The sequence below is a fragment of the Poecile atricapillus genome, chromosome 1 (assembly GCF_030490865.1).
Source record: "Poecile atricapillus isolate bPoeAtr1 chromosome 1, bPoeAtr1.hap1, whole genome shotgun sequence".
Taxonomy (NCBI): Eukaryota; Metazoa; Chordata; class Aves; order Passeriformes; family Paridae; genus Poecile; species Poecile atricapillus.
Genome location: NC_081249.1, coordinates 31911388 through 31923422, shown reverse-complemented (window position 1 = coordinate 31923422; position 12035 = coordinate 31911388). Strand labels below are relative to the sequence as shown.

Genomic DNA, 12035 nt, shown 5'->3' with positions numbered 1-12035 from the left:
GCAGTCAGTTGGTGTCTGAAAAATAAAACACCCATGAATTCCTTCAGAAGGTGCTCTTCATTTTGCTAGTGGTGGCTTTAACATGTTGATTGCAAAGGATTTTGTTCAGTAGAATAGATAACAGATGAAAATAGACCAGAGGGGAAGCTGCTAACCGAAGGGGTTCTGCAGCCATCCCAACTTCCCCCCTGTTCTGTGTATGCCAACCACAGCCTGCTGGCCTCAGGCTGACTGTTAATCTTCACAGCTGCATGTCCGCCCTCTCCACAGAACTAAGAGGCAAGAACAGAAACAGCTGGGATAAGTGGAGAAGGTTCACTCTGAATGCCATGTTTGCAGTAGGGCAGGCATATGTGATGGTAAATATTGATAAAAAATATGAATCCAAGCGAAGACAGCACTCCAGTGTCCAGCTTGGGGAGTTTTTACTTGATTGTAACACCTCCCACTGGACATGCCTGTAGAAAGGCTGACAAAACTGTGATAGTGCTGATATAAATGCTGCCCTGTAGTATTTGGAATAAAAGGTGTCTTTTCATTAGAACTGCTTCTTTCCCTCTGTGCTCCCCTGCAGTTGCCAAGGGCTGGAGTCTCTCAGTCCCTTAGGCAATTGCTGTATGCTACAGGTTTCCCTCCATCCTAGAGACATTTCTTATACATTATACTTTGTAAGGTAAAGCTGCTTTTATCCAGATTCCCTGTCTTCAGGCTGACCTAGGGTCATAAAGCTTTGGTGTGTTTAACTGCATCCTGACACTACAGCTGCTACTGTTAGAGTGTACTGTTCACGAGAAAACCCCTGCATTTCCAACCACTCTATTTCCTGTCAGGACTCCAGTGTTTTTGGTTTTATTTGTAGAATCATGTAAGAGCAGTGTTTGGCATTTGCCTCTTCTGAGTGAAGGATCTTAGTCCTTCCCATTGCCATTTCTTCTGGCAGAATTTCATCCCACAAGAAGTCAGACTGTCCAGCAGTCTGGACTAAAGCAGGAGAAGGACAAGGTATATTCAGAAGCTGACCTGAGCTGTTGTGCTACTACTTTAAAATGACTGTGCACTGTTTTTTCCACTAATCAACTGAAATTTTCTTCCATCACTTAAGAAATGGAGCAGAAAGACTGCTAGAAATCTTTCCAGAAAGGAGAAAGCACAGGAGAGTGGGGAGAATTACATCTATGAGTGTGAAGCGAAAAGCCTCTGGAGGAGCAGTGTGGGTTGTACCCAGAATTTTGGGAGTCCTTGAGAGGCTTGGTTTGTGGTTTAGTTGAAGCGCTGAGCTGCTACTGAGGTTGGCTCTTACATACTATGCCTCCCATTAATTTATTTCAATGACTGGATTTTGGAACAGGCAGATACCACTTAATTGTCCAGATCTAGGTCTGTATTTCAGCCCTGACATACATTCTTTCCTTACCACTCTCCAGCACTACTATAGTCCATGAATGAATTTATTCACACCACCATAATTTTCAAGTGCATTGCTAAGGATGCCATCATCCTGAGGGACATTAGAACTTGCATGTGTGTATTTTCGCTGTTGTTGACATATTTTTTGATACTTTTTTCCCATGACTGAGTAACAGCAGTTTCTTCAGTTGGCTGTTATAAAATTATTGAAATCCTCCTAGGCCTTGCAAGCAGTAAATTTTGTTTCCTGCAGCCTGGATATTGCACTGTTCCCTCATATTGTTTTCTACAAAGAGGCAGACTTTGGTTAGCCAGAGGAAGATCAGCCCCCTAAAATGTATTTGACTTCCTCAGTTTTTCCAGTGTTTCTGAATACTGAACATGTGTTACTTTTAGACAAACAATACTGAAAAAAAATCCAATTATAGTAGTAGTTTTAAGTGTGAAAACCAGAACAGTTAAATTCTGATGTACAGCTGGATCGTCTTAGTTCCTAAACAGCATAGATCCAACTGTGTTGTCCTTTTTTTGTGAATTAGTGGCACAGATAAATTGTGCCATAGAGACTCATGCCATTTAGACATGAAGACGTTTCACTCTTTCAGTATATAAACAGTTCATATGCTTTGGATACATAACATCAGTATGTAATTCCAGTTGCACATTAATAAAAGTTCAGATTAATTTTATATGGTAAAGGCAGGGTACAGCTATATAAAACAGTAACAGGATGGACCAATGTATTAACAGGATGAGTTCTTAGTGCACTTAAAAGCTTTTAAACTGGAAAAGCTATTTTTCTGGCTGAGGCAGATTTTTGTCTATTCAATATTTTCTTTGAGTTGTCCCCATGACTCCCTTTCTCCCTTTTTTGTTTCCTCCAGACGTAAACGCCAAAACAAATCCCAGAGCCCTCATCAGCCCTGCAGTGCAGGGAGAACTCTGGGTAAGGTCCCCAGCATAGCCAGTAAACACAGTGTGATAAGCAGGTAACTGTCCCTGTCACCCAAGGGCATCCTGGGTACCCATTGCTGTCCTTCTGGAAGGAAGGACTGAACATCAAAACCAGGTTTCTGCAGCAGTAAAGTAGGGCAGATGAATAAAGAAAAACATTTTAATAACTATGCATTATTAATATCACTAGCAGGCTATTAAATCACCCATACAACAGGCATTTAATGAAGGGAAATATGTTGTTTGAACATTGTGTAATTGTCAAACTGACTCATCTGGCATGCTTTGCTTCTTGAGCTATGACAGTTTCGTGAGGTTGCCAGCAGAACTGAAAAGGTTGGCATTTCACTGTGGAGATTCAGAATCATCTTACAGCTGAAGCTACAAAGTCATGTTGGAGACAGCTAAATTCAGTCTGCTTCTTTTGTAACAAATCTTTATACTGTCTTCATCTGTCTACCTGTTGGTTTCCCACTCTCTAAAGGCATTGTAATTTTCTTCTTCTCAACACTTCATCTTTTTAGGGTATAAGATACAGCCCAATTATTGCAGACCTAAGATACTGTTTTAAATGGAACCTATTGTCAGATTTAATAGCTAGTACATTGTTAAAAGGCTAGTCACAAAACCGTTTGCATCTGCAATTTAACTTTAATTTGAAATTCAACTTTGAAGGAATCAATATTCAGCAGGTTTTTGCAGTTTGACTAGGTCTGCTTATGTAAGGAAAACAAGCTTTTCCATGGCTGCATTTAGACTAAGAAAGGATTTCCCAATGTTTTAAGAACGTGGAAGAAATAGGATGTTAAACATTTTCCTAGCAAGAGGAGTCCTGAAGAAATTAAATACATTCCATGGAATCCCTGAGTATATAAAATACCCAATGTAACTATCACTGTGTGTCCTCTTGACCAGTTTCAAACTTTCAGAAATACCTGTGGAGGTGTTCTGACTTCCTAAGAAGTCAGCAGTTTTTTTCCAAGAAAAGCAGTGGACTAAAGCTATCTTGGCAAAATCAAAAAGTAAAGTCAGGGATTTGATGAAAGTTAGTTTCTTATTAAATCAAAGGCCTTTTTTTTTCCCCGTCTTTTTTTCATTTAGATATGAGATAATATGGCAGAAGAGCTGAGCAAGAAATAGATTTTACTCCTCCACTGTATCTCAAGCAAAATTTAATACTCTTCTGAAGCATAGTAAGTTATTAAAGCATGGGTCTGGGCTCCAGATTAAGCACTACCTAGTAGCAAGACATCTGCCTTGAGTGAAAGCAGTAAGTTTTACTTTATGTTATTTTACAGGGGTTTATCCTTAGAAATAGTCAGGGCAAGTAAAATGTACATTGTAGCAAAAGCTGAACTGATTATTCAACAAAAATAATGTGACTAACATGAACAGAACTTAGCCCCGGCCTTTGCTGCCCAACAGTTTTGTAAAATACTCTGGGGAACTTATGTGCAATCAGTGAATCTCTCCCCAGTTTTTATCAGCCAGAGTCAGTTGTTCAGATCAGTGATGCACAAGGCACAAGTTTGGGACACCTGCTGGGGTACCAGATAAAAAATGATACATGCTTTCAGAAAATTAAAAAAATTCCCCCAGCTGCTTTTTGTATATGACCCAGCCTTTTTGAAGTGCACAGAGGGATGATGAGAACACCACAGAAGTCAAGATTTCAGGGAGATTAGGCATTGGAAAGCCTCATCTCAGACTGCAGTCTGTCTAGGCATGGAGCTTTTCATCCCTCTTGGCACTGGGACAGCTTTAATGCCCAGCAGTTCTCTAAGCAGGAGGTAAGACACACAAAATCAGGTGCACCAGGTAACTGCTGCACAAAGGTCTGGACCAGTTCGACGTTTGACTATATTTTGATCTTGTTTCTTGTATCTTAACAGTGAAGCAGAAATTGAGCGTAAGAGAAAAATTAAAGGTAGTGGTGGTGAATTTTTTTTTTCAAAGACTTTTACGAAGAAAAATGAGGAAATCTGTGCACTGTAAAAGCAACACTTTTGGCTTTAACTTCTGTCTAACTGCAGCTTCTCTTAGCTGCTAATACATGAGAACATCATCACAGTTTGTGTTTCGGTTGCTGCTGAAGTGTGAGTATCAGCATAAAAAAGAGCAAAACTTTGATCATCATGAAATCTTACATTAAATTTGTGCTTCTTTGTAACCACTGAAAGCAGTCACACACAGGCTGTGTTTAACATATTTGTTCTTTCATTTACCAAAAGGTATTCTCACATCAAAACAGTGTCATCAGCTATAATATATAGTGTGTATCTTCCCTTCCATTTCACTGGGAAGAGATGGAGCAGTTTGGTTCATCAATAAACCAAAAGAGCTTTTGCCGTAAATCAGAATTCATCAGATTTTTTTTTTCCTTATGTAAACTACTATTCTAATTGGATTTTCACTCCCAGATATTATCTGGATAAAGAACATAATCACATATTTCAAGTTAATTGTAACAGAACACAAATATACTGACAGATTTAATGATAAAGGACTTTTAGTTCCAAAACTGAGTCATAAATGAAAAGAAATCAACAAACAAAGGGAGAAAGACAATATTGTATGGTACTGATGGGGAGGTCGGGTACATTTAGTCCTCTCTGATCTTGACAAGAGCTTTCTTTTTTTGTTAAGACTTTAGAAGCCTCTAGATTTAAGTACTTTATTTTATATTTATTTGTGAAATACAAACCTTGGTGGCAGGTTTTCTAAGCAAAAAGGGAATTCAGCTGTCCAGCTGCTCTAGAAGATAATGTGTGCAACCACACTCTCTCTACTGAGTTCAGCAGCCATACAAAACCTGCATTTGATTACATTGGGTTTTATTATTAGGTGTCTCTAGGATTCCCTCACAGACATCCATCAAAGATGTTAGGATTTATTTCTTTTTTTTTTAAGACCACTGAATGAGAATTTGGGCTCAATTAAATGTATTATATATCTTATAAATGTATTATATATCTTATAATAAGGAGAAAAGAAATGTTTCCCATTCCATCCAATTTATAAATGCAGTTTAAGCTACAGTGGTGATTATTAGTAGATTATTTCTCTTATACCTTCTACTTTTTTTTTCTTCTGCCAAGGAAGATACTGGGGCAAGAAAGGAGAAGATCATATTCTGGTACAGCACAGCAGGTGTTACTTCTTGCTAAGGCTCAGGTTCTTGACTGCCAGCCTTGATGTAATTTGGGGAGCTTGATTCTCAGCAAAGCAGTCTCTGCTCAGAGTTGTCCTTTGTTTTTACTTCTTTTTTTTTCCCCTTGTTTACAAGCTGAATTCTGCATGTCAAAATTTTTCTTTCCTCCAGTGGGCTGTAGCTGTTTCTAAGTGACATCCCATTTTCACAGTTCTCTTTAACATCTTGTGTCTCTTGAAAATACAAAGAAGGTTTTCAAAAGTCTCAGGAGTGGGTGGCTTGAATCGTCACCTGGATAGTCTACATCTGTCTTTCTTCCAGGTGTAACCAGTAGAAAAATGGAGGGTGTTGGTTTTGATGCTGATGTATCATCTATGTTTCTTTTATCCCTTACTCTAAATCTGATTTCTTTCAGCTGAATAGAGTCAACATCAAAAAATCCCAGAGACAGCTGTGTGTTTCAGAGAAACTGGCAATAAGATTGTGTCTGTCCTGTGCTTACTGATTCTTCTTCAACCATTCTCACAAGTTTACTCTTAAAACTAGTGGTTGGGGTCTCCAGCAGCCCAGCAAAACCATTATAAAACGTAACATATGAAGTGCTGTCACTATTGAAATCTTAATAACATGATAATTCACAATTAATTATTTTATTCAAATGGTATGCAAAGCAGCTTTATAAAAGTAGTCCTCATTGATGAAGATAAACATCCTTCTCTGCAGCACCAGAATCAGATATGTCTGCTTTCAATGTGTAGCTTGGTCTAGCAACGAAAGGAGAACCTTGATTTTTGTTTATCAAAATTAAGTAATTCTGCTGTGATAAGATGTTTTTGCTCAGACACAACAAGGTGCTAACTACAGGTAAACTTAAATAGTCAGCAACAATACCAGTTTCAGAATAATGAGCTAGACAATCAAGAAGGTTTTTAAGTGATAATTAAGAAAAAGTTATTCTGCTACATGTGTGTAATTTACTGTAGTAGATTAATTTACCTCTGTTGGAATAAAGCAATTAAGTCTTGCTGATATTTCAAAAGCTTGTATTAGCTTTTTGATAATTGGCAGTCTATTGACTCTCATTGTCCTAAATTTTCACTGGCTTCACTGAACATGAAGGATAATGATAATCTTTAAGATTTTGAGATTTTCCAGGTTGCTTGGATTTTTTCTACTGCAGACCAAATTCATTTGGCATCTTCCAGCTGCAGAACAGAAGTCAGCCTTGTGAGGGAGATTTTGGAAGGCACCTTTGGAATTTTTTTTCTGAAGTCCCTTTGATTTTCAGTGCCAGTGGTCTGCATCTTTGCTTTCACTGCCTTTGGAAAAAAACTGGACTTTATTATATTACAAAAACTAGAAAAGAAAAAAGTTATTTTGGATATAATTTTCAAGAATTTTCTCTAAATAATGAACACTCTTATTATTCCAGGACTCAGAATTTGACCCCTTGAAGTTCACCAGTGTGATTGAATGTGAGAAGCCAAACAATGACTTAAGTAGGTTTCGAGGTTACATGTGAGTATTTCATATAGTATCCTTCAGTATACACTCCTGCTCTCTAATATGGAATAAAATAAATGCTTGTTTGCTTTGGGCTGTCTTCTGTAAGTTGCATCATCATCACATCCAAATAGGGCTGCATATTTAAGGCTCTTTTAGAGTATCCTCACTTCAAGGTGAGATGGGAACTTCATGTTTCCATTCCTTAGGATGGATTTATTTGCTACATTCAATCAGCTTATACTACAGAAATAAATGTATGAAGCACTGCAGTTACAGGCACTCTTCTCCTTTTCCTCCATGGATAAAAAAACCCATCTGGAAATGGGAAGAAATGGAAAACTAGTCCAAGAGAGGCACCAAACAAATAAACAAACACAATCTGTTGTACACTTTCATGAAGATGGGTCTTTTGGATGTTTCTTTTAATATAGGTGTCACCGAGGAAAATCAGAAGGCAAAACTGATATTTCTCCAGCTATGGCACTGTTGCTTTCTTCTCATTCAGATAAAAGGAAATGATTGGCTCACACAATGGATATCGTTGTGTATTACCACATCACCTATGCCCACTTGACTTAATTCTAAACAAACAGAAGTACATTAACAGGATGCTCATCTCTGGCCAATCAGTCCTGCTCAGAAACAAATGTTTTAGGATGTGCAAAGCATTTTGCTTCTTATGTAGCCTGGTCTGTAGTGTAAAGGTGTGTTGATTGTGGTGGCTTAGGAGATGCACTCTAGCATGACTTACTTTTCTGCAGTCTGTTAACTTTGTGCAGAGTGAGAGCCCAGAATACATAATTTTTGCCCAAATTTTAATGATGAGAGTTAAATTGACACTAATTCTGTTTCAAATACAATGATTTACCACCTGTGTTGATTAGGAGTGATAAGCAGTATTAAATTGTGTAAATGTCACGAGGTAAATTGCTGGAGCTCGGGGAGTTTTTTTATAGTGATGCCATTTACCACCACAGTTACTACTCTCAGATGTCACAGATTGTGTAGGACGTACTGTCGACTGGTGTAAATCAGGACAGTTTCTTTGAAAATACATCAAGTTGTAGTGTGGGAAAATGTGTTCCTTTATTTAGCAGCACAAAGCCCTACAGTTCATGTGAAGAAAAAAGTTTAGTATTAGACATTACTGCATGAGGGTGTGTCACAGAGAGCCTGCTCTGCTGCAGACATGCCATTTCCAGATATGGAAATGGAAAGTTTGGCAGCTTTTCTAGCACACTTTATGTGTGAATCTTAGTCCCCAAAATATTGAGCAAAATACTGTAAAAAATATGTAGAAAATATGCATACATTTTTCTTACATTCTATATTTACTTATTTACTCCATATGGAAAAGGCCTGTGGCATGTTAGTTACAGAACCATTTGAATTACATAGCAGAAATCATGGTACTATGTTTTGATGATTACTGTTTAGTATTGATTATATTTAACCTTCTTTATATTTTGTAGTTTCACAAATGATGTGAATATGTTTTGACACAAATTTTGAATCTGGCAGAAAGAATCAGGTGATTTACAGCTAAAGGACCATAGGCCTTTAGAACTAGAGAGTGGGGACCAACCCCTCAAAAAATAAATTCACAGTCCCCTAATTTATCACAGAAGACAGCTTTTCCCCCCCACTTTTTAGAGTTCCTTCATTAGTATAATGGAATCAGTCTATTTCAAATCATACATTAACAAGATGAATAGCAATTAGCACATCTGCACTGAAACATGTCATTGTCATGTCAAACTCAGATCTTAATTCTTGTTCAAAATTTTACCAGTAGTTGCTGCTTGAAATAATGGATCAGATAGCTACCAGCCAATAATAGCTCGACTGAAAGGAAACAATACCAAAATATTTAAATAGGAATCCCATGAAATAATAGATTTTTGACAGATCCATATGTAAAACTGTGCTGAAACATTACTACCAAAGTTTTCTAGACATTTTGACCACTTAGTAGGTTTCCAGTTTTGATTCAGATTTTTTTTTTTCCTGTATGAAATGTGGTCTTTGGTTTTAATGTCTGTGCTGACAAATCTTTCAATAAATAGAACTATTTGTGTGTAGATGCTATAAACATGTAAAAAATTATGTTCCTCCAGTTTTCCTTAAAAAAAATCACTGTAAGTAGCCAATGTAGCACAGGCAGGCCAGGATAAAAGGACACATATTAAAAAAAAAAAAAAAAAAGATACTGCAAAATGCATTGAGTTGGGCCTAGCCCTATCCTGTATCTAAAAAAGTGTAGCAGGCACACTACTGCACCTGAATTCTTCAGCTATGTTGCCACAATCTGCATTGAACACACTTGGGGTGTGCGATGCACAGGTAGACTACCAGTTCTGTTCAGGGGCCTGCTTTAATTCTCTTTTGCAGTTTCCAAATAACCCAAATAACGCAAGCACATTCCCTCACTTTTATTTCCCCTATAAACGTATTCTGTGTAAGAAGAAAAGAACAAAATCTGACATGCCCCCTGCCCATATGTGTCTAGCCAGACTATGTACAGTATGCATGGCAAACATTCAAAAATCCAATTCCAGGTTCCAAAAATAGCAATCTTTTCTTTAAAAATCTTGTTTGTACCTTTTTGTGTGTATATGGGCAAGGGAAAAAGAGAAGTAGTAATTGGGATTCTGACTTCTCAGCTTTCTGAAAATAATAATTTTGTTCTTAGACAAGAATGTAAGATTTTATCTAATCATACCAAAATAAGTATAGCTTGGAATTGGAAAAAGAAGTAGACAAATACATGCATGTATTTCTATTTCAAGGGTTTTCATAATGAAACAAAACCAAATTAATATAAATCATGTTAATTTTTTTAAGAGAAAACAATTATAAATCTATAGTGATGTCTCTTTAATGTGCTATAGTAACAGCTCCACTCCTGGAGTAAAAAACCAAAACAACCTAGACTAATTTTCATCAGTTGATAGTCAGGAGATTTCTGACTGGATAATGTTCACTGAGACCATGTTTAATATTGTTGAATATTTTCTTTGGGAGTGTCAAGCCTTGGAAAGTAATGCAGCTCTACCATTTCCTTTATAAGACACTTGATAAACCAAAAAGTGAAAGAAAAAACTCTCTTTTGAAAACACTTATCATTGGTTACCTTGTTATTTAATTCTGATAAACACATAACAAGTTAAAACACAATAGAAAGGTGAAGTGAGCTACCATCTGGGTAATTTTTGCATTTCTGTATTAAACCAGAGGCTTTCTTGTGTAGAAACACTACCAGAGTGCTGTAGCATAGTAGTAATTAACTGCAAATGATCTGCCCACTTCTCCTAATTTGTGGTGCATTTGTATTTTAAATGTGAAGATACATTTTTGCAGTGTCATCCATGTGAGAAATTGCATAGAAAAAGAGCATTGCACCTGCACTTGCCAGTGCATTTCCTCACAGCTTAGCCTTTGCATTCCAGGCATCTGAGTGGCTTCAGCCAGACACTGTTTTAAAGAATGACAGAGAAAATTTTCCTTCTTTGCCTCTATCTTACACTGGCCAGAATCCAGAAAGGGGAAAAACAGGCTGTTCAGCCTCTGTAACAAGCTTAAGGTTTCTAACTCTGCAGAGCTAGAAATGGGAACTAGGCTGTCTCTCAACCCAAAGTTTACAATTGGCAGCTTTGTTATCGAAGTGAGCGGTTTTATCTAACTCTAGTTTTCATTATATTTTAATCCAGACCTTTGTCTGTATTGTTTTCTTCCTTTTATCATCAGTCCCCAGCGGTTTTAAGTATATGTTGTGTTACTGAGTCACTGGGAGTGACTGTAGACAAGAGGCAAACGATGAGTTTCCTCCAGCCTCTGCTGGCTGCTTTCTTCTAAGATTGTGCCGGCTTCTTTCTTCTTCCTTCAAGATTTTGATCTCGTCCATGTTTTCTAAAGGTCTGGTGAGCAACAGTTGAGTTCTCTGACTTCATTTGCATATGGAAAAGTAAAAAGCAGTGCCAAATGCGTGTAAGGATAAGATGTGGTAAGAAGGCTCAGCCTGTGGGTGAGGGCAGTAGATTGGGGTTTTAACACCTCTGGGTTAACTTCAGATTTTGCACAATTGCTTTGGAGTTGTTTTGTAAGCTAAGATACTAGGAACAAATAGATAATTTTATAGAACAAATACACAAGTAATTATGAAGTTTGCCAAGTGCAATATACCTGGCACAGTCCACTGTTACTGTGAAGTGTAAAAAAAATTAACAAAGGTTATAAAACTATAAGCCAGACAAGTACCACTTAAGTAGGTTTATCTCTAAAAAGTCCCATTTATTAACAGGAATCATAACTATCATTTGGAGATTTTATTGGAAATTCAAACATTCTCATGATTTATAAGAAAGCCTAATGGAGAATTTAGCCTTAAAAATCAGAGGAATGATAGCATACTGGTAGCAGTGTTATTTTAGCAGTATGGAATCATTAAGAAATTATTTCACATAGTTTAAGCACAGACAAATTGACACGTACTGACATTCTGCCAGAGGGGTGTTGGGCAGGCCCCCAGCTGATGCTGCTTTGGCAGAAGGTGAGACAGAGGGATAAGGAGGTTTGCTGAAAAGAACAGAAGTAAAAGCTCTGTTCTTCTGTCTGAGACTGACAGGGAGGATGGGCTGAGCAGGGGAAGTTCTCTCCTGACTAAAAAAAACCCCACCTTTGACTTTCATATCAGAATTGCAAATTTGATGTTATCTACTTCTTTCTTTCTCCATTTCTGGTCTCTAGTCAGATGTTATCACTGCTGCTGCTACCTCAGCAGTCAAACCTAATGCTTCTTCTTCATCCCTGCAGAGAAAAGCTTAGCACACTTGTCAAAACACCAATACTTTTAATATATACGTATATATTTTGAGCAGAGGGTGGGTATAATATATTGTGCTGAACTAAAAAAGGCTGTATTTGTGTGTGTGTGTGTGTGTGTATATACACAGGTATATTCTGCTCACTAAAAGCATTGACTATTGAGGTTATGTAGCATAACCAGCATTACAGAATA

At 37.4% G+C, this 12035-nt stretch overlaps 1 protein-coding gene across 1 annotated transcript in view; it reads left to right on the top strand.

Moving 5' to 3' along the window:
- Nucleotides 1-12035, top strand: part of ATP10A (ATPase phospholipid transporting 10A (putative)) — a 110640-nt gene that overhangs the window by 54226 nt on the left and 44379 nt on the right. Inside the window, exon 3 of the mRNA XM_058828620.1 lies at nt 6945-7030. Within this exon, the coding sequence (XP_058684603.1) occupies nt 6945-7030 (86 nt within the window). The remainder of the gene's footprint in view (nt 1-6944; nt 7031-12035) is intronic.